Source organism: Salvelinus alpinus, chromosome 2 (assembly GCF_045679555.1).
Source record: "Salvelinus alpinus chromosome 2, SLU_Salpinus.1, whole genome shotgun sequence".
Classification (NCBI taxonomy): domain Eukaryota; kingdom Metazoa; phylum Chordata; class Actinopteri; order Salmoniformes; family Salmonidae; genus Salvelinus; species Salvelinus alpinus.
This window is the reverse complement of record NC_092087.1, coordinates 37,313,982-37,333,813: the sequence shown is the minus strand read 5'-3', so window position 1 is coordinate 37,333,813 and position 19,832 is coordinate 37,313,982. Positions and strand designations below refer to the sequence as shown.

At 41.5% G+C, this 19,832-nt stretch overlaps 2 protein-coding genes across 5 annotated transcripts; one reads left to right on the top strand and one right to left on the bottom strand.

The window, feature by feature from the left end:
• Positions 1 to 7,365: 7,365 nt before the first annotated feature.
• LOC139542755 (ER membrane protein complex subunit 3-like) lies at positions 7,366 to 16,832 on the bottom strand. 4 transcript variants are annotated; one of them, XM_071348570.1, is made up of 9 exons: positions 16,668 to 16,832; positions 15,057 to 15,213; positions 14,692 to 14,749; positions 14,460 to 14,589; positions 14,182 to 14,286; positions 10,772 to 10,853; positions 10,567 to 10,646; positions 10,080 to 10,162; positions 7,366 to 9,970 (listed from the first exon to the last, which is right to left on the bottom strand). In XM_071348570.1, exons 2-9 carry the CDS (start codon positions 15,209 to 15,211, stop codon positions 9,842 to 9,844), a joined length of 822 nt encoding a protein of 273 aa, XP_071204671.1. In that variant the 5' UTR covers positions 15,212 to 15,213; positions 16,668 to 16,832; the 3' UTR covers positions 7,366 to 9,841. The 4 variants fall into 4 exon arrangements, with proteins under 4 accessions (XP_071204671.1, XP_071204689.1, XP_071204662.1 ...); XM_071348588.1 differs by having other exon boundaries at positions 14,460 to 14,553; positions 16,668 to 16,831; XM_071348561.1 differs by lacking the exon at positions 16,668 to 16,832 and adding an exon at positions 15,803 to 16,015.
• LOC139542776 (probable protein BRICK1) lies at positions 16,243 to 19,807 on the top strand. The gene is made up of 3 exons (XM_071348600.1): positions 16,243 to 16,401; positions 18,972 to 19,054; positions 19,173 to 19,807. Exons 1-3 carry the CDS (start codon positions 16,284 to 16,286, stop codon positions 19,197 to 19,199), a joined length of 228 nt encoding a protein of 75 aa, XP_071204701.1. The 5' UTR covers positions 16,243 to 16,283; the 3' UTR covers positions 19,200 to 19,807.
• Positions 19,808 to 19,832: the final 25 nt, after the last annotated feature.

The window sequence follows — 19,832 nt, the reverse complement described above, 5'->3', positions numbered from 1 at the left end:
GTACATTAGAGGCTGCTGCCCTATATACATAGACTTGGAATCACTGGCCACTTTAATAATGGAGCACTAGTCACTTTAATAATGTTTACATGTTTTGCATTTCTCATCGAAATATGTATATACTGTATTCTATCCTATTCTACTGTATCTAAGTCTATGCTGCTCTGACATTGCTCTCCCAATATTTATATATTTTTAATTCCATTCCTTTACTTTAGATTTGTGTGTATTGTTGTGAAATTGTTAGAAATTACTGTTAGATATTACTGCACTGTTAGAGCTAGAAACACAAGCATTTCGCTACACCCGCAATAACATCTGCTAAACACGTGTATGTGACAAATACAATTTGATTAGATTTTTTAATCATTTCAAACCTTGCCTACATTTGCATACGATCACGTCTCTTTATTATGCGTGGGAATATTTGGGAACAGATTTCCAAAATTAAAATCACTTGATTTCCTGGTGTCCAACAACAAAAATTTGTATAAATATTTATGATGAACGTAATCTTTTTGGTAGCTGTATGGTCCTGCCTGACAAAAATGCATAGTTACATTTTTTTAAATGTTGTGGCTATTGGGCAAGTGGGGTCAGAAGCTGAAAACTGTCATTAATTCCAGTCAAAGGTTCCTCTGTGGGTTTTATAAGTGTAGCCCCTACTCTTGCAATTACATTAGTCCCCCCCCCCCCCCCCCTAGATTTGCCTACAAATCCAATTAGAAGTCCAAATATGGCTCCTACAATACCATTAAATGATGGTTTATTCACCTGTATATGTACACCACAGGAGGTTTGTGGCGCGTAAATTGGGGAGGGCGAGCTCGTGGTAATGACTGGAGTAGATTAGGTGAATGGTATCAAAGACATCAAACACATGTTTCCATGTGGTTGAAGCCATTCCATTTGCTCCGTTACAGCCAATATTATGAGCCGTCCTGCCCTCAGCAGCCTCCTCAGATGTACACGTTTTAAATGCAAAACATTTCAGATTTGTGTACTGCACTTATGACCTGTACTTAAGAATCCAATATGCACACTATATACACAAACAACTTTGTCTGGATATATAAAAAGGCAGACTGCTTAGCATGGCACCACCAAGCATTCCAAGTCACGGACCTCTTTGAGGATCAATGAGGCAACTGGGAAGCTCCAATGAAAGGAAAGAGAATCCAGCCCTGGACTCTGACACCCTTTCCCTAGCTCTAAAACTTGCCCCCACTGCAGTATAACTTGTGCCTCCAGGATCGGTCTCTTAAGTCACCTCCTTATCATTTAGAAGTGAGCTTTGATTCTTTGCTAGTCCAATTCATCTGGCTGAATCCAGCATGAACTTCCACTGGCCCACTGAATTTCCCTTACAAAAAATATTGCCGTTTTGAAACTGCAGTAAAAGTGCAGTAACTGGTATTTTGGACGCAGAAATTGCAGAATACCTGGAGCTATACTGCCCTCTAACTGCAATCTTTTTTTTTGTAAGGGTTGTGATCAACATTGGGATGTTCTGGAGCACTCTTATCCTGTTCGAGCTGAGTTGGCACATTGCTTCTTCCAGATAATCATGTCCACAATCCTGGCTGTCTGCCCTGGAGTTGCCTTATATCTTGACTTGGTGACATTATGGTGTATGAGGAGGATGCACCTCTCCAAAATGAATTCGTACCTGAATCTTCCAGAATTGTTGTCGATAGGCCCACTCCACCATCAGTTCACCCCTCAGGCAGTTACTAGAGAAAGATAAACCATGGAACTGGACTACTACATGTCAGGAGGCCATACAACAGCCAAAATGCTGTCTGGAAATTGCTGCCATGCATTTCCCTCATACCTATCTTGCTACCAACCATAGCTGGCCAGCCCATGTGACACCTGTTACACCTGAACTGAAACTGTGCAGTAATCCCAACTTCCCTCTAAAAACATATACTGTAGGCACCTTAGGACTCTTAAAACTTGCTTTACAGTATGTGATCATTTATGTTGGCTGGGGATTGACTGTGAGATAGTGGTCTTTGTGCACTATGCTTGATTAGCTCCATCTCCTCTGCAACTTTTTAACTGTCCATCAAAGCCAGGGATCATCTTCAAATGTTTATATGTGTAGAACTGTGCTATGTCCCTCACAACCAACACTTCTTAGTCATAGTCTATGACCTAGCTACACTCAAATCAAATTTTATTTGTTACATGCGCCGAATACAACAGGTGTAGACATTACCGTGAAATGCTTACTTACAAGCCCATTCCCAACGAAGCAGAGTTAAAAAGTAAGAAAAATGTGCATTAACTAACCTCTATAAGTCAGGGGTTCCTAAACTTTGTCACTCGGGCCCCCTTCCTGCATTGGGGAACATACCACGTCTATATCTATGGGCACAAGCACTGTTCATGACACAAACTGTTCACACCACTTTTGTTGGTTTGAGAATTCTGCAGGTTTAAAGCTTATTTCCTGCAATTCTACACATTTTGTCATGGGTGTTGCCATTTTTTTTTTTTTTACTCCAATTTCGATCTTGTCTCATCGCTGCAACTCAGGTCGAGTCATGCGTCCTCCGAAACATGACATGCCAAACTGCGCTTCATAACAACCGCCCGCTTAACCCAAAAGCAAACCGCACCAATGTGTCAGAAGAAACACCGCCCAACTGCGGTCAGTCTGCAGACCCCATGGCCCGCCACAAGGAGTCACTAGAGTGCGATGAGCCAAGTAAAACTCCACCCGGCCAACGCTGGGCCAATTGTGCGCCGCCCTATGGGACTCCTGATCCCAGCCGGTTATGGGACTCTCGATCACAGACGGTTGTGATACAGCCTGGGATCGAACCCAGGTCTGTAGTGATGCCTCTAGCGCTGTGATGCAGTGCCTTAGACCACTGTGCCACTCGGGAGGCCCAAATGCAATTGTATAAATGTTTCCATGTCTAATGTGTATTCATGTAATATTTGAGTGACAAAAAAATTACTAAAAAATCTATGCCCTTAAAAACTTAAATAAAAAACATTGACATGGGCTAGTTGATCTGGACATTTCTGACAAGTTATAGATAGCTGTCTAAAGTATGCAATGACTAACATGACAAGATGAACTGATTATGTACTGCCCGATTTACAAATTTCACCTTGTGCTTTCTACTATTACAACTTTCAAGCGTAAGTTTATAGCCGGACTGAGTTCCTTAAAAAAATATATATACTGTATGTTTATTAAAAATGTTTTTGGGGGGACCCCTAGGGGGTGTGCCGCACAGTTTGGGAACCCCTCCTCCAAGTAACCTGAGGTCACACTCACAGGTTCTGTCACTCTCCACATCTCCTGCTGGGTGTGCCCAAGCCCGTAATCAATGCCAACCACCCACAGTTAATATCAGCCAAATTATCATCCTACCCGACTTCCAAAGGAATGTAAAGAAATATGTAGGATGTGACCTGCAGGACTTTTCACAGACTTTCCTTCACAACCAGACCAACCATTCCACTACTGGAGTGTTCTTAGCATCATTCAAGCTGGGATAACATTCCAGTTAGTTAATGGGTCTCGTTGGCATGCAAGCTGCATCTGCTTACTGCCTATACTGAACTGTAGAAATGAAAACTGATCACCCCTCAGCCCTAATACACCACCAGTCATATAGGACGGATACAGCCCTTGTCGCTGCAGCTTGCCCAGAATGACCAGTTAGCTGTGCAAGCTGGTCCGGCCCCAGAACTACAACCACCACTGGCTACTGGTCCGGCCCCAGAACTACAACCACCACTGGCTACTGGTCAGGCCCCAGAACTACAACCACCACTGGCTACTGGTCAGGCCCCAGAACTACGAACTACAACCACCACTGGCTACTGGTCAGGCCCCAGAACTACGAACTACAACCACCACTGGCTACTGGTCAGGCCCCAGAACTAAAACCACCACTGGCTACTGGTCAGGCCCCAGAACTACAACCACCACTGGCTACTGGTCAGGCCCCAGAACTACAACCACCACTGGCTACTGGTCAGGCCCCAGAACTACAACCACCACTGGCTACTTTGTCTCCTCACCCTGTTTGGGCACACTCACGTCCTGGTCACCTCAAAGACTTTGAATCAACATTGCACACTTAGATTTAGTGGGAAAAAGAGGACTGTTCATATACACTAGTAGAGTAGCTGACTGTTGTATTACGGTTGCTTTCCTGTAACTTGGTTATACTACTGTGTGCTTGTGATGTGAAAGGCTTGTAATTATATTTTGTGGGATTGTCCATTGTTGATATGCTGTAAATATGTAAATGAGGTTAGAACATGAACAGACATTGAAAAACTAGTTGGCTTGGGCTTTTCAAACACAACATATGCAGGCCCTAGATATACCAAGAGCCTTGTGAAACCCTTTCAAAAACAGAATAACACAATACAAAATTAACAAGGGCTACTTATATGCAGGTGAAGGCGTTTGAGTGTAATCATGTTGGCCATATTAGATTCAGAATAAAATTGATTTACACGAACAGTCTTTATAGGCATAAGTGTTATACACAATTCATAAAAATGCCTCTCATTTACATAATTCATATTTACAGGTGATTTAACCTCCATCAATTGTTATCATGGCAGCCATATTGGATTTGAGGCTAAATACATATTAAGATAATCTGTGAAAAAATAAATCAGTGATGCCCCCCTGATTTAATTGCAAGACTAGGGCCTAAAGTTACAAAATCCTTAGGGAACCTTGGACCTTCAAAAATGTGATTTCGATGTCGGAGCCCACTTGTTTTCCTTGGAGTCGTTCACAATAGCCACAAAATAAAAAAGCTTGTAACTTGTGCATTTCAGGCAGGACCATACAAGACTGAATGAGAGAAAATTTGACCTGGAAAGTTGTCTATTGAACAAATACCAAAAACTGAAGTTATCCTTAATCCTTAACATTGATAGTTGATATTTCAGCCTATTGTATCTGTGTGTTTACAGGTCATTTCCAAGATGAATGATGATATCCTAATTTTATTTATTTAACCTTTATTTTATCAGGGAGTCATACTGAGACCAAGGTCTCTTTAACAGATGAGCCATGAATTACATACAGTAAATTACAGAAAATACACACATCAAAATATAAATACAATATGCAAGCAGAAAGAAAGAAAGAAAAACATGGTCATAAAAAACAAACACATTCATCAGTAATAAGGTGCTCAATCAGCTTTCTGAATTGTCCTAGAGGCACCGGAACATTTAATTTAAGAACATTTTGAAAATCGTTCCACAAATAAAGTGCAAGAAAACGTAAGGAATTTCCAGAGTTAGCCATCCCTGAGATGTCTAAAGTTTAGTATATTCTAGGACCGATAGGAATGTAGACTGAATAATCTGCTTTCTACCATTTAGCGAGAGGCAGGTCCTACATTGAACAAAAAGATGAACTCAAGATGCAACAATTTCAAAGATTTTACTGAGTTACAGTTCATAAAAGGAAATCAGTCAATTGAAATACATTCATTGGGCTCTAATCTATGGATTTCACATGACTGGGAATACAGATATGCATCTGTTGGTCACAGATACTCTATATATACAAAAGTATGTGGACACCCCTTCAAATTTTAGCACTTAGCTTGCGACACAGCCGTCAAGATGCCATAGACAGATAAAAGTTTGTGGACACCCCTTCAAATTAGTGGATTCGGCTATTTCAGCCACACCCGTTCCTGACAGGTGTATAAAATCGAGCACACAGCCATGCAATCTCCATAAGTAAACATTGGCAGTTGAATGGCCTTACTGAAGAGCTCAGTGACTTTCAATGTGGCAACATCATAGGATGCCACCTTTCCTCAGGCTTCACCATCTGGCAGTCCAACGGACGAGTTTGGTGGATGCCAGGAGAACGTTACCTGCCCCAATGCATAGTGCCAACTGTAAAGTTTGGTGGAGAAGGAATAATGGTCTGGGGCTGTTTTTCATGGATCGGGCTATGCCCCTTAGTTCCAGTGAAGTGAAATCTTAACGCTACAATGACATTCTAGACGATTCTGTCCATACAACTTTGTGGCAATAGTTTCTTCCAACATCTAGTGGAAAGCCTTCCCAGAAGTGTGAAGGCTGTTATAGGAGAAAAGGGGGGACCAACTCCATATTAATGTCCATCATTTTTGAATGAGATGTTCAAGTGTCCACATACTTTCGATCATGTAGTGTACTTTTTTTTTTAAAGGTAGGGATGGATCAGAAAACCAGTCAGCATCTGGTGTGACCACCATTTACCTCATGCAGCGCGACACATTTCCTTTGCAGAGTTGATCAGGCTGTTGATTGTGGCCTTTGGAATGTTGTCCCACTCCTCTTCAATGGATGTGCAAAGTTGCAGGATATTGGCGCAAACTAGAACACGCTGTTGTACACATCGATGCAGAGCATCCCAAACATGCTCAATGGGTGACATGTCTGGTGAGTATGCAGGCAGTGGAAGAACTGGGACATTTTCAACTTCCAGGAATTGTGTACAGATCCTTGCAACATGAGGCTGTGAATTATCATGCTGAAACATGAGATGATGGCGGCGGAAGATGGCATGACAATGGGCCTTAGGATCTCGTCATGGTATCGCTGTGCATTCAAATTGCCATCGATAAAATGCAATTGTGTTTGTCCCTAGTTTATGCCTGCCCATACCATAACCCCACCACTACCATGGGGCACTCTGCTCACAATGTAGACATCAGCAAACCGCTCAAAAACGGTCTGCCATCTGCCCGGTACAGTTGATACCGGGATTCATCCGTGAAGAGCACACTTCTCCAGCATGCCAGTGGCCATCGAAGGTGTGCATTTGCCCACTGAAGTCAGTTACGGCACCGAACTGCAGTTAGGTCAAGACCCTGGTGAGGACGACGAGCATGCAGAGGAGCATCCCTGAGATGGTTTCTGAATTTGTGCAAAAATTCTTCAGTTGTGCAAACCCAGTTTCATCAGCTGTCCAGGTGGCTGGTCTCAGATGACACCGCAGGTGAAGAAGCCGGATACGTATCTCCAAATGATGGAGGCAGCTTATGGTAAAGAAATTAACATTCAATTCTCTGGCAACAGCTCTGGTGGACATTCCTGCAGTCAACATGCTAAGTGCACACTCCCTCAAAACTTGAAACATCTGTGGCTTTGTGTTGTGTAACAAAACTGCACATTTTAGTGTGGCCTTTTATTGTACCTAGTACAAGGTACACCTGTGTAATGATCATGCTGTTTAATCAGCTTCTTGATATGCAACACCTGTCAGGTGGATGGATTATCTTGGCACGGGAGAAATACTCATTAAAAGGGATGTAAACAAATTTGTGCAGTTTGTTTGGGAGAAATAAGCTTTCAGTGCATATGGAACATTTCAAAGAATCTTTTATTTCAGCTCATGAAACATGGGACCAACACATGTTTGCAATTATATTTTTGTTCAGTATATTTCTATAGAAAGACATTTTTATTCTCAGCTTCTTAACTCATGAATATGCTTTTTAAAAATACAGCTATTCATGTATCCAGATATTTGTATATGTATGGCAGACAATTGACTACTCGTGTTCCAAATGTTAGCAATATCCAAGCTTGCAATATTGGGTTACATGAGCTTGTGGCCCACCCTCCCCGCCAGCCAGGCATTATTCTGCACTGTTTGAGTTAAGGGGGTGTGTCACAATATCTATCAATTGAACCACTTTTGTGATAAAATATTTGAGCCAAGAAAATAAATAAAAATCCATAAAATAAATAAAAATCCATAACAATTTAGTCAAAACAGTCTTTATACAAAAACTTAAAAAATTTGGAGAAATAAATATTAAAAAGAACACATTGAATTTAACTATTACACACACACAGTAGTTTTCCAGCACCCAATATAGGACCTGACCTTGTCTTACATCAGACATGAAGCTGCTGATGCTGCACACGAAACTGAAAGGGGAATGATAACTGGAATTTAATCACCAGCAGTAAAACCATGTTCTTAGTTTTTATTGTAACTGCTAGTTGTCTTATGTTGCTCAGAGCATCCTCCTCTTATAGGGATAAGTTGAACTTATGTTCAATGAATTTGACTATTATGTTCACAAAACAAAAAACAGGCTCACAAATAACCAACAAGTAAACTATGACCAAACAAATGGCAGATACAGTGCTTTCAGAAAGTATTCACACCCCTTGACTTTTTCCACATTTTGTTGCATTACAGCCTGAATTTTAAATGGATGAAATTGAGATTGAGTCACTGGCCAACACACAGTACCCCATACATTCAAAGTGGAATTATATTTATATTAAAATATCTTCAGTCAATAAGTATTCAACCCCTTTATTATGGCAAGCCTAAATACGTTCAGGAGTAAAACTGTGCTTAACAAGTTGCATGGACCCCTCTGTGTGCAATAAGTGTTTAACATGATTTTCTACCTCATCTCTGTGCCCCACACATAGAGATAATTGTAAGGTCCCTCGGTCGAGCAGTGAATTTCAAACACAGATTCAACCACAAAGACCAGGGAGGTTTTCCAACGCCTCGCAAAAGAAGGGCACCTATTGGTAGATTGGTACAAATAAAAAAGCAGACATCGAATATCCCTTTGAGCATGGTGAAGTTATTAATTAACCTTTGGATGGTGTGTCAATACACCCAGTTACTACAAAGATACAAGCGTCCTACCTAACTCAGATGCCAGAGAAGAAGTAAACCGTTCAGGGATTTCACCATGAGGCCAATGGTGATTTTAAACCTGTTACAAAGTTAAATGGCTGTGATTGGAGAAAACTGAGGATTGTTGTTACGTTACAACAACTAACCTAAATGACAGAGAGAAAAGGAAGCCTGTTCAGAATAAAAAATATTCCAAAACATGCATCCTGTTTGCAATAAGGCACTAAAGTAAAACAGCAAAAAATGTGGCAAAGAAAGTAACTTAATGCCCTGAATACAAAGCATTATGTTCGAGGCAAATCCAACACATCAGAGTACCACTCTACATATTTTGAAGCATGGTGGTGGCCGCATTATGTTATGGTTATGCCTGTCATCAAGACGGACTACAGAGTTATTTTGGGGATAACAAAGAGATACAATAGAGCTAAGCACAGGCAAAATCCTAGAGGAAAACTTGTTTCAGTCTGCTTTCGTACAGACACTGGGAGACAAATTCATCTTTCAGCAGGACAATAACCTAAAATACAAGGCCAAATATACACTAGAGGTTAAGAGACTTACCCAGAAAGACTCACAGCTGTAAACACTGCCAAAGGTGATTCTAACAGGTATTGACTCTGGGGTGTGAATATTTATACATTTCATTTTCAATAAATTTGAAAACATTTCTTAAAGCATGCTTTCACTGTCATTACGGGCTATTGTGTAAAGATGGGTAGGGGGGACATTTTTAATTGAGGCTGTAACACAACAAAATGTGGAATAAGGGGTATGAATACTTTCTGAAAGCATTGTAGGTGGAATCTGAGAAGGTAAACATGATTAAAACAACATGCTCATTGACCTTTTGTATGTTTTGTTTTTGACAGTATACAACATGTCAGTTTTTCCATTATGTATGCTATCCTTTTTTTGTCATGAGTAGCTGAGGGTGAATCTTTCAAATAGTTACAATTATAAATTGAACTTGGTACTATCTCCAATTAAACTTGAAATGGACAATGACGTAAGTGAAATTAATTTAGACATCATATCTCCATTTGTCATCAAAGCCCAGGGACTTTGTTCCACTCTGTCATTTCCTATAGAAACTCCAAGTCTGCCTCTTTAAGTAAGACTACCATTTTGCCAAGTGGCAGGTTCCCTGCATTGATGAATTAGCACTCAGAAGATACCCGTTGGTAACTCCTTACTGAACATTCCATCTAGATCCAGTTCCCTGCACATTAGCTCCTCCTCAACACCCTCCAGTGCCCACTGGTGGTCAGTTAGCTCAAGAGCCTCCCATTCTGCCTAAAAAGGGGAAATAAACAACTCTCTGTCAGGTGATAATGCTGGGACCTGTAGGAATTTAATTCACCATGGAGAGTAAGTGAACGCAATCAAGAGTAGACAACTCTACCTTGAAGGCTTTGTTTGTGTCTGCAGGCATGGCCATGGCAGCACCACTCATCTGCTCCTGCATGATCCTGGACTGATCTGCACCTGTGTGGTTCACAATACACCAGCATCAACACTAATTACTTCATAATCACCTTGGCGTGACAAAACCAGGACTGTGAAGAATTGGAGGCTTGCCAGTTAAACATGGTTGAAATAATGGAGTCATGTTCCATTTATAACCAGTGCTGCTGCTATGACACTGAAGGGTTGCAAACCGGCCCATTATCTCTTCAAGGCACAGACCGCCAAGTGATTTGTTGTTTGCCCAAATCAGGTCAATTTAATAACCTTCTGTTTATTGCTTTTGATAACCAGTACTGCTGTAAGTAGGTGATAAACTATGATTCAATAATGTCACATCTAGTTTACAGAAACACAATTATCAATAACATTTGCAGGAAATACAAATCTGAATCATGAAGTTGGATGAGTGGATGAAAGGTTACCATTATCTTGTCCTAGAATTAAGGAGTACATGCTTCGCAGCCCAAACACATTCAGGAAATACCACGACGCTGAGCTCACCCTGAAAGCAGAAACGAGGGTGAGATTATAATTCATCAATGTTTACACTAGCAAAAGGACTCAGTGGAAGTATATCACATTAACTTCACAAAACTAATTTAGTAAGTATCTATTTCATCAACTAACCAGGAAGCATCAAGTGAGAGTAGCTCGATTCCTTGTTGCAACATGGGTTTGAAGCGCAGGGTGAGAGGAAAAGGAACCTTGGCTGTAAGGAACAAGAAAAGGGTTGTTGAGAAAATTGTAACTCAAATGATTTGGCTCATACAACCCCACTACCAAATATAAGTAGAATCAAGTTTTGAATTTGACATAAAACCAGTCTGTGCAAATATTGACTTAACTGCTTATAGCAAAGACACTGAATGGAAGCACTTCATTTTACACTACTGTTATTTAAATGTTGTTTCAATGTAATCATTTTACCATGCTATTTCTTAGTAAATACCTGGTTATGTATCATAAAATAAACTGCAATCGAAGCCCTCTAGTAGTGACAATCATTATCATGTTTTAATGTCACGTGTACAAGTACAGTGAAATGCCTTTCTTGCAAGCTCTAAACCCAACAATGGAGTCATCAATATCAACGTAGCCCTAAAAATAACACAAGGTAGAACAAAAACACACAACGAATAAAAATAAGAAATATGAAGAACGAGAAAGTAAAAAGGTATATACAGGGTCAGTTCCAATACCCTATTTACAATGTGCAGGGATACTGGAGTGATAGAGGTAGATATGTGTAGGGGTAAGGTGACTAGGCATCAGGATATATGATAAACAGAGCAGCAGCAGCGTAAATGATGATTGTATGCGAGAGTGTGTGTGTGTGTGCGTGTGTAGAGGCAGTATAAATGTGTGTGCATGTTGTGTGTGTTGGTGTGTCAGTGTGCGTGAGAGTGTAGAGTCCTGAGAGTGTGCAAAATAAAATACAAGGGTCAACTCAGAGAGTCTGTGTAGCCTTCTGTTAGCTATTTAGCAGTCTTATGGCTCAGGGATAGATGCACCGGCACTGCTTGCTGTGCGGAAGCAAAGAGAACAGTCTATGGCTTGGGTGGCTGGAGTCTTTTCCGGGCCTTCCTTTCACACCGCCTGATAGAGGTCCTGGATGGCTGGGAGCTCGGCCCCAGCGATGTACTGGGGTGTCCGCAGCACTCTCTGTTGCGCCAATGCGATCGAGGACGGAGCTGTTGCCATACCAAGAAGTGACGCAGCCAGTCAAGATGCTCTCAAATGGTGCAGTTTTAGAACTTTGAGGATTTGAGGGCCCATGCCAAACCTTTTCAACCTCCAGGAAGAGGTACTGTTGCGCTTTCTTCACGACTGTGTGTGTGATTGGACCATTTTAAGTCCTTAGTGATTTGGACACCGAGGAACTTGAAGCTCTCGACCTACTCCACTGTAGCCCTGTTGATGTGGTTGAGGGCATGCCCCCCCCCCCCCCTTTCCTGTAGTCCACGATCAGCTCCTTGGTCTTACTGATGTTGAGTGAGAGGTTGTCGTCCCGGCACCACACTGCTAGGTCACTGACCTCCTCCCTGTAGGCTGTCTCATCGTCGCCGGTGATCAGGCCTACCACGTGTTGTCAGCAAACTTGATGATAGTGTTTCAGTCGTGGCCAGGCAGTCGTAGATGAACACGGAGTGGCGGCCCCGTATTGAGGGTCAGCATGGCGGAGGTGATGTTGCCTACCCTCACCACCTGGGGTCGGCCGGTATGGAAGTCCAGGATCCAGTTGCAGAGGGAGGTGTTCAGTCCCAGGGTTCTAAGCTAGGTGACAAGCTTGGAGTGGACAATGGTGTTGAATGCTGAGCTGTAGTCAATGAACAGCATTCTCACATCGGTATTCCTCTTACGTAGGTGGGTAAGGGTAGTGTGGAGTGCAATTGAGATTGCGTCGTCTATGGATCTGTTTGCAAATTGGAGTGGGTCTAGGATGATGGAGTTGATGTGTGCCATAACCAGCCTTTCAAAGCACTTCAAGATTACAGATGTGAGTGCTACAGGGCGGTAGTCATTGTGGCATGAAGCCTTAGAGTTCGTGGGAACAGGAATGATGGCTGTCATCTTAAGACGTGGGAATTACCGACTGGGACAAGGACAGGTTGAAAATGACTGTGAATATGCCTGCAAGCTGATCTGCGCATGCTCTGAGAACGCGTCCTGGAATACCGTCCGGCCACGCGGGCTTGCGAGTGTTGACCTGATTACAGACCTTACTCACATCTGCCTCGGAGAGCGAGATCACCGAGTCATCTGGGTTGGTGGGGGCCCTCGCATACAGTATGCCATTGTTATTGAAGCGTGCATAAAATGCATTGTGTTCGTCTGGTAGAGAGGCATCGTTGGGCAGATCATGGCTGCGATTTCCTTTGTAATCCAGAATTGGCTGCAGCCCCTGCCACATGCGGCAGGCATCAGAGCCCGTGTAATATGATTCTACCTTATTGTTATTTTGTCCTTTTGTTCATTTGATGACTCTGCGGAGGTCGTAGCGGGATTTTTGTACTTGTTCCTGTCCTCAGCCGTAGCCTCAGGGTTGTCTACGATAGCCCTGTCCGTGGTAGCCCTGCCCTATAGCTTAGCGCCAACCTCTGTGTTAATCCAGGGCTTTTGGTATTTTATTAGGATCCCCATTAACTGTTGCAAAAGCAGCAGCAACTCTTCCTGGGGTCCACACCAAACTTGAAATACAAAACATTAATAGACAACAGCTCAAGGACAGAAGTACATAAAAAAATGTAAAAGGCACACGTATCCTACATATCAATGCATACACACAAACTATCTAGGTCAAATAGGGGAGAGGCGTTGTGCCGTGAGGTGATGCTTTATCGTTTAAAAAAAAACAGGTTTGCTGTTTATTTGAGCAATATGAGATGGAACTCATGCAATAATGGCTCTATATAATACTGTATTCTTTCTTGAATTTGGGGACTGTGAAAAGACCCCTGGTGGCATTTCTGGTGGGGTAAGCATCTGTGTCAGAGTTGTATGTAAGTTGACTATGCAAACAATTTGGGATTTTCAACACATTCATGTTTCTTATAAAAATAAGAAGTGGAGCAGTCAGTCTCTCCTCAACTCTTAGCCATGCAAGAGAGACTGGCATGCATAGTATTTATATCAGCCCTCTGATTACAATGAAGAGCAAGATGTGCCGCTCTGCTCTGGGCCAGCTGCAGCTTATCTAGGTCTTTCCTTGCAGCACTGGACCACACGACTGGACAATAATCAAGATTAGACAAAACTAGAGCCAGCAGAACTTGCTTTTTGGAGTGTGATGTCAAAAAAGCAGAGAATCTCTATTATGCCAGACCTCTCCCCATCTTTACAACCATTGAATCTATATATTTTGACCATGATAGTTTACAATCTAAGGTAATGCCAATTGGGGAAGCAGCAAACCTTTACTGGGGGGAAGACGTTGATGATGCACTTCCTTATGAAGCAGGTGACGAAGGTGGTTTGCTCGTCGATGTTATCCAAACAACCCAGTCTCAGTGCAGTGAGCGAGCGAGGACACTACTTACTTGTGACAAACCCTGAGAAGGTCCAGTTGATCCAGCCTCCGATGAGGATCATGGGAAGTACATTGGTCACGTTGCCTTTCATCATGTCTGTCAGCATGCTGGGGTCTGGACAAAGAAACAGTTCCAAACAAGCGGAGTAGTAATACATTTCTTGGTGCATTATCATTCAGAAGTAATATGCTCCTTATCATGTGTCAGGGTATAACGGCCCAATACTGTTCTATCATGGTTTGAGAATAGGATTATGTGAGAAAGTATGATGCGACTGTTATGCTCACCTGTCATTGGGGAGGGAGGAACAACCTTTCTTTTGGTATTTTTTAAGAAGCCATCTTCTTGATTATTGAAGTAAAACTTCCTCATCAAGAAAGACTGAAGAAAACGAGGTGTCTCAAAATCTGAGCGCAACTAGCCAACACCATTTAAAAAAAAAAAAAAAAACATGTTTACCATGCTAAGAAGTAAAGATAGCGAAGTGGCTTTTTAAGGTCATTCCAACATTGATCTCACCTGTTTCGGAATGTACTTCCCATTCTCTCTGAGGATTCTGCTCCTGATAAGAACCTGGCTGAATATTGGAAAGGTATAATTCAAAACAAACTCACAGTAAGATGTGCTCACTAGCCCTTTTATGAACTGTCAATGCACAGTCTGTCTCAGGCAGGGCTCTCCAACCCTGTTCCTGGAAGGCCACGGTTCTGTAGGTTTTTGCTCCAACACTAATCTAGCACACCTGATTTTAATAATTAGTTGGTTGATAAACTTAGTCAGGTTAGTTACCACTGGGGTTGGATTGAAAACCTACAGGAGGGTAGCTCTCCAGGAACAGGGTTGGAGAACCCTGGTCGAGGACTTCATACTCCCAAGACCCTTACCTGTCTGACACCTGCTCTAATGTCAGCTTCTTGTCACTCTGAAGCAGAATGGAGACATAATGTCGAATCACCCCAACAAGGAATGTGATAAAGACGATGGGCAAGACCACCCAAAGTCTGATATTGGAGTCCAGCAGAAGCTCCGGCTCATCCATAACTAGCAAAGCGATAAAGACAGAACAAGTGTAAGAGTAGGCATCATATTAATAACTTCAGATATGAAAAAAATCTGGAAAATGGAACATAGCCAATATCAGCAGCAACATGTTTCGCGATAACTGGTGAATTCATTGCACAAGTATTTTGGCGTCTAATAAACTGGACAGTGCAGCTGCAATTTACTCCCGTCATCCAAGGTACCTAGCTAGTTTGCGAACAATAATCGCATTTTAGCTTGCTACTGTAGCTAATTCACTGGCACAACCGTTAGCTGTCTCATACCTGCCAGTACATTATGACTGTCAATTTGGGCGTATAGTTATATGTGAATACACAACTAGTTAACTAACTATAGCTTACTATTACAACAGAGTTGTAAAACATAGTTTACTTAATCTTTGCTCTTGCCAGTTGATAAAAACAGAGAATAGCTAACTGTTAGCTAGCTAAATGCTGCTATGTAGAACTGGCTAGTTTGCCGAGAGGCTGGGGAAGTGAAGGACGCTATCTAGCTATAACGTTAGCTAATAATACATTGTTTAAATCGTTAGAAAACAAAACGCTGCAGTGTTTGATACTTATCTTACCCAAGGTAGTCCGTTTGACAAAAGACGTGTGTCGTCAGGCGATACTATGCTAATTTAAATTAATGCAGATTATTTGCTATGTCTAGCTGCATCAGCAGCCATGGTCATTAGAGAGCAAAAATGCACGGTATTAGCTTCGACAAAGCAAAGGACATTGACAATGCATTGCAACAGTGAGTGAGGGGAAACTATAGTGCCACCTGGCGTTGATGGCTGAAATATCAGTCTGAACGGCTAATCAATATATTTATATTGTCCGTTTATTTACCATAAAATATCGATGATTCACCCAATAAATGCATCTAGCTGAACAAATGATTTTCACTGGATCGATGATTGATGTCTAGCAGTGTATCAATCATACATTTTCTCGCACATCTCAGAGTCCTACTGAACAGTTCAATGACATGATTCCATTTGTTTAGTTAACTGTCGCCACCTGCTGATAGTTGGGGATAACACAATTTCCCCAAAACAGAAAATGGCCGGTCAAGAAGATCCTGTGCAGAGGGAGATCCACCAAGACTGGGCAAATCGAGAATACATTGAGGTTATCACGAGCAGTATAAAGAAAATAGCAGATTTCCTAAATTCCTTTGGTAAGTAGCTAAATAGATGGAACTTAGATAACTAGGCAGCCGCTTAAAAAAAGGCTGTCAATGCGAAGGCCTAACCTACTTCAAGTACCGGCCGCTGGGCCTGAGTCTTCTTGGTTAACGGTAACGTTAGCTAGTTTCCATCTAAAACACATAAAGTAATATATCAGCTAAAGGACTCTTACTATTATGTAACGTTATAACACGGGGTTATGATTCATGCTTCGACCAATCGAAGAAATGTTGTAGTTAGCTAATAGTTAAGTTACCTTGCTATCTTCTGATGGCTAAGAGACAATTTATGCTTTATCTGCGGTATGGATGGAGTGACGCAGAGGCGAAATTCAGCTCTGTACTGCATCTCATACGCCTCCGAAATGTTGTAGCAAAACGGCGCTTCGTATAGCTCCGCATTGACATGATTGTTTGAATGTAGGTGGGGGCGGGAGGTCCTGTATAAACACAAACCTACTTCCCTGACAGCTTCCTGAAACGCAAGAAGTATGAATGCCCTGACTTCTGCAGAATCCGGATTGACCATGTAGCGCCTTGATCATGCCTATACAGTTATTTCATTTTGGTACACCAGAACTACATTCATTTCCAATGGAACTTTGCGTTTGCCTTGCGGCATTGCATTGCAGTGCGTTCTGTGTGGTGCATACAAGTGTGGATTTATTGAATGTATGCGTCAAACTGTATGCGTAGACTACTTGACAGAAATGGTAGCAGAAGGTGAATGTTTTACTTTTGTTGCACACATATCCAGATGCTGCGTACCATTTTGCGCAAAACACTGTACGTGTGATCGACAGGGGTCTACAGACAGAGCCAACGGAGCAATGTCGTTTTTCGTCACAAAAGAGGAAGCTCAATGTAATACGCTCCGTCATTCGACCAAGTATTTTCCTACATGGAAATTAAGACCCGATTTATCATTCCTTGCGAAGACAGAGGCAGTATTGAGTGAGTTTAGCAACGGAAGTCCAGCCATTGTCTACACAACATATTTTCCGGTATCCCTTCTAGTATAAATACAGAAGAGATGGACATTCTACTACTTGCAAGCTTCCTTTTTTGTACTTTTTATTTTGAGATTATTGAAATTCTTTCCTCTTCAATGCTTTGCATAGGTTGGATAAGAGACGTGTATTCTCCATCGTTCCCTCTTGTAGTGTTCAGTGGACGAACTTGCCATTTTTCTGTCTTTTTCTTCTTCTCCTTCTGAGTAGTAACAGCAGTTCAAGCTCTTGTTGTTCAAGCTCTAGCAATTGCAATTCAAAAAGAGACATGTTTGCTTCTGTGGCTAAAAAGTAGTGTTGTAGAGCATAGAACACCAGACTGGCCTGACATGTAGCTAGCATTTGTAAACAGACATAACACCAGATCCGAAATTTAAAATGTTGTTGCTAGCTGGTCAAAAAGAGAGCCTCTGCCCCGCTCGCTTGGTAAGCTACTCTGGCTTATTCCACCCCCTGAGTCAATACATGTTAGAATCACCTTTTGCTGTGATTACAGCTGAGTGTTTCTGGGTAAGTCTCTAAGAGCTTTCCACAACTGGATTGTACCATATCTGCACAATATTCGTTTTACATTTCTTCAAGCTCTGTCAAGTTGACTGTTGATCATTGCTAGACAGCCATTTAAGTCTTACCATAGATTTTGAAGCAGGTTTAAATCAAAACTGTAACTCGGCCACTCAGGAACATTCAATGTCATCTTGGTAAGTAACCCCAGTGTATGTTTGGTCTTGCATTTTAGGTTATTGTCCTGCTGAAAGATGAATTTGTCTCCCAATGTCTGTACGAAGCAGACTGAAACAAGTTTTCCTCTAGGACTTTGCCTGTGCTTAGCACTATTCATTTTATCTTAAAAAACACCCTAGTCCTTGCTGATGACAAGCATACCCATAACATGATGCAGCCGCTACCATGCTTGAAAATATGAAGAGTGGTACTCAGTGATGTGTTGGATTTGCCCCAAACATAAGACTTTGTATTCAGGATAAAAATGTAATTGCTTTGCCACATTTTTTTGCAGTATTACTTTAGTGCCTTATTGCAAACAGGATGCATGTTTTGGAATATTTTTATTCTATACAGGCTTCCTTTTCACTGTCATTTAGGTTAGTATTGTGGAGTAACTACAATGTTTATCTATCCTCAGTTCTATCAGACATTTAAATTTGTAATGGGTTTAAAATCACCATTGGCCTCATCTCAGAGCGTTTTCCTTCCTCTTCGGAAACTCCGTTAGGAAGGACGCCTGTAGCTTTGTAATGAGTGGGTGTATTGATACATCATCCAAAGTGTAATTAATAACTTCACCATGCTCAAAGAGATATTCATTGTCTGCTTTTTTTTTATTGTTTACCCATCTACCAATAGTTGCCCTTCTTTGCGAGTAATTGGAAATCCATCCTGGTCTTTGTAGTTGAATCTGTGCATGAAATGCACTGCTCGACTGAGGGACCTTAGCAAACTGTACTCCACACATACAATTATCTGTTATTAACTTTGATGTGATCATAAAGGTAAATATGTCCACCTTACTGTGTATTTACTTTCCTTCAGATATGTCCTGCCGGTCTCGTTTGGCCACCCTAAATGAAAAGCTGACAGCGTTAGAGAGGAGAATTGAGTACATTGAAGCAAGGGTAAGTGTCATAATGGTCACTAATTCTATGGTGTAAATAAATGTAATGTTTCCAGTTTACACTCCCTGTACAGTACTGGAAGTCATATTGTGTTCTCTAAACTTTGCTCTCTGTTTAGGTCACAAAAGGAGAGACCTTGACCTAAACCAAGATAGTATGTTGGACTGGGTGCTGCAGTTTGGCTGAGGATAGAATACTACATTTGTGACCAATTCCATATTTGCCCTTTTTTTTTTTTTTACTACGCATTTTTTTTTTTTAACCATTTTATGGTTCTGTGGGACCGCCCAAAAAATAGCTTTTTCATACTGTGTGTATTTTACGACCATAGCTACTGGATGGTGATGGTAATACCACAGCATCTCCCACAATGTTATAATCGAGACTCAGTTAATGCTATCTTGTATTTATGTTATCATGGGCCAACATAACTTGTTCATTGATTTGATTTGCACAAATACATGAACTTCCTAACAGGGGAAAGTTTTTTTTTTAGACACTTTGTAACCAGGTTAAATCAAAAGTGATTATGTGAATGAGTGTCCCACCCCTATGGAGATTTCACAGCACATGCATTGCAGAAATATCCTTCCCATTAGGCTGAACCAGGATGATCTGAACCACAGGAAGAGGAAGTGCCAAAATGAATAGTTAGCTCTTTTACTGTGGTCATTATGCTTATCCATATATTTCACTGCTTGTAATAATTGTTTTACTCTAGTGTTAACATGTAATAACCTGTTTCAAAAGTAAGTTATCATTGTGTTTTTTTGGAGAA

What these genes read in the sequence shown, in the direction of transcription:
- LOC139542755 (XM_071348570.1), bottom strand. Translation starts at nt 15,211, where the DNA reads ATGGATGAGCCGGAGCTTCTGCTGGACTCCAATATCAGACTTTGGGTG. An exon ending in AATTCTAGGACAAGATAATG is followed by an intron (nt 10,163 to 10,566) that starts GTAACCTTTCAT and finishes TGAACCACACAG; the next exon opens with GTGCAGATCAGTCCAGGATC. An exon ending in ACACAAACAAAGCCTTCAAG is followed by an intron (nt 9,971 to 10,079) that starts GTAGAGTTGTCT and finishes TCCCCTTTTTAG; the next exon opens with GCAGAATGGGAGGCTCTTGA.
- LOC139542776 (XM_071348600.1), top strand. Translation starts at nt 16,284, where the DNA reads ATGGCCGGTCAAGAAGATCCTGTGCAGAGGGAGATCCACCAAGACTGG. An exon ending in AGATTTCCTAAATTCCTTTG is followed by an intron (nt 16,402 to 18,971) that starts GTAAGTAGCTAA and finishes ACTTTCCTTCAG; the next exon opens with ATATGTCCTGCCGGTCTCGT. An exon ending in TTGAGTACATTGAAGCAAGG is followed by an intron (nt 19,055 to 19,172) that starts GTAAGTGTCATA and finishes CTCTCTGTTTAG; the next exon opens with GTCACAAAAGGAGAGACCTT.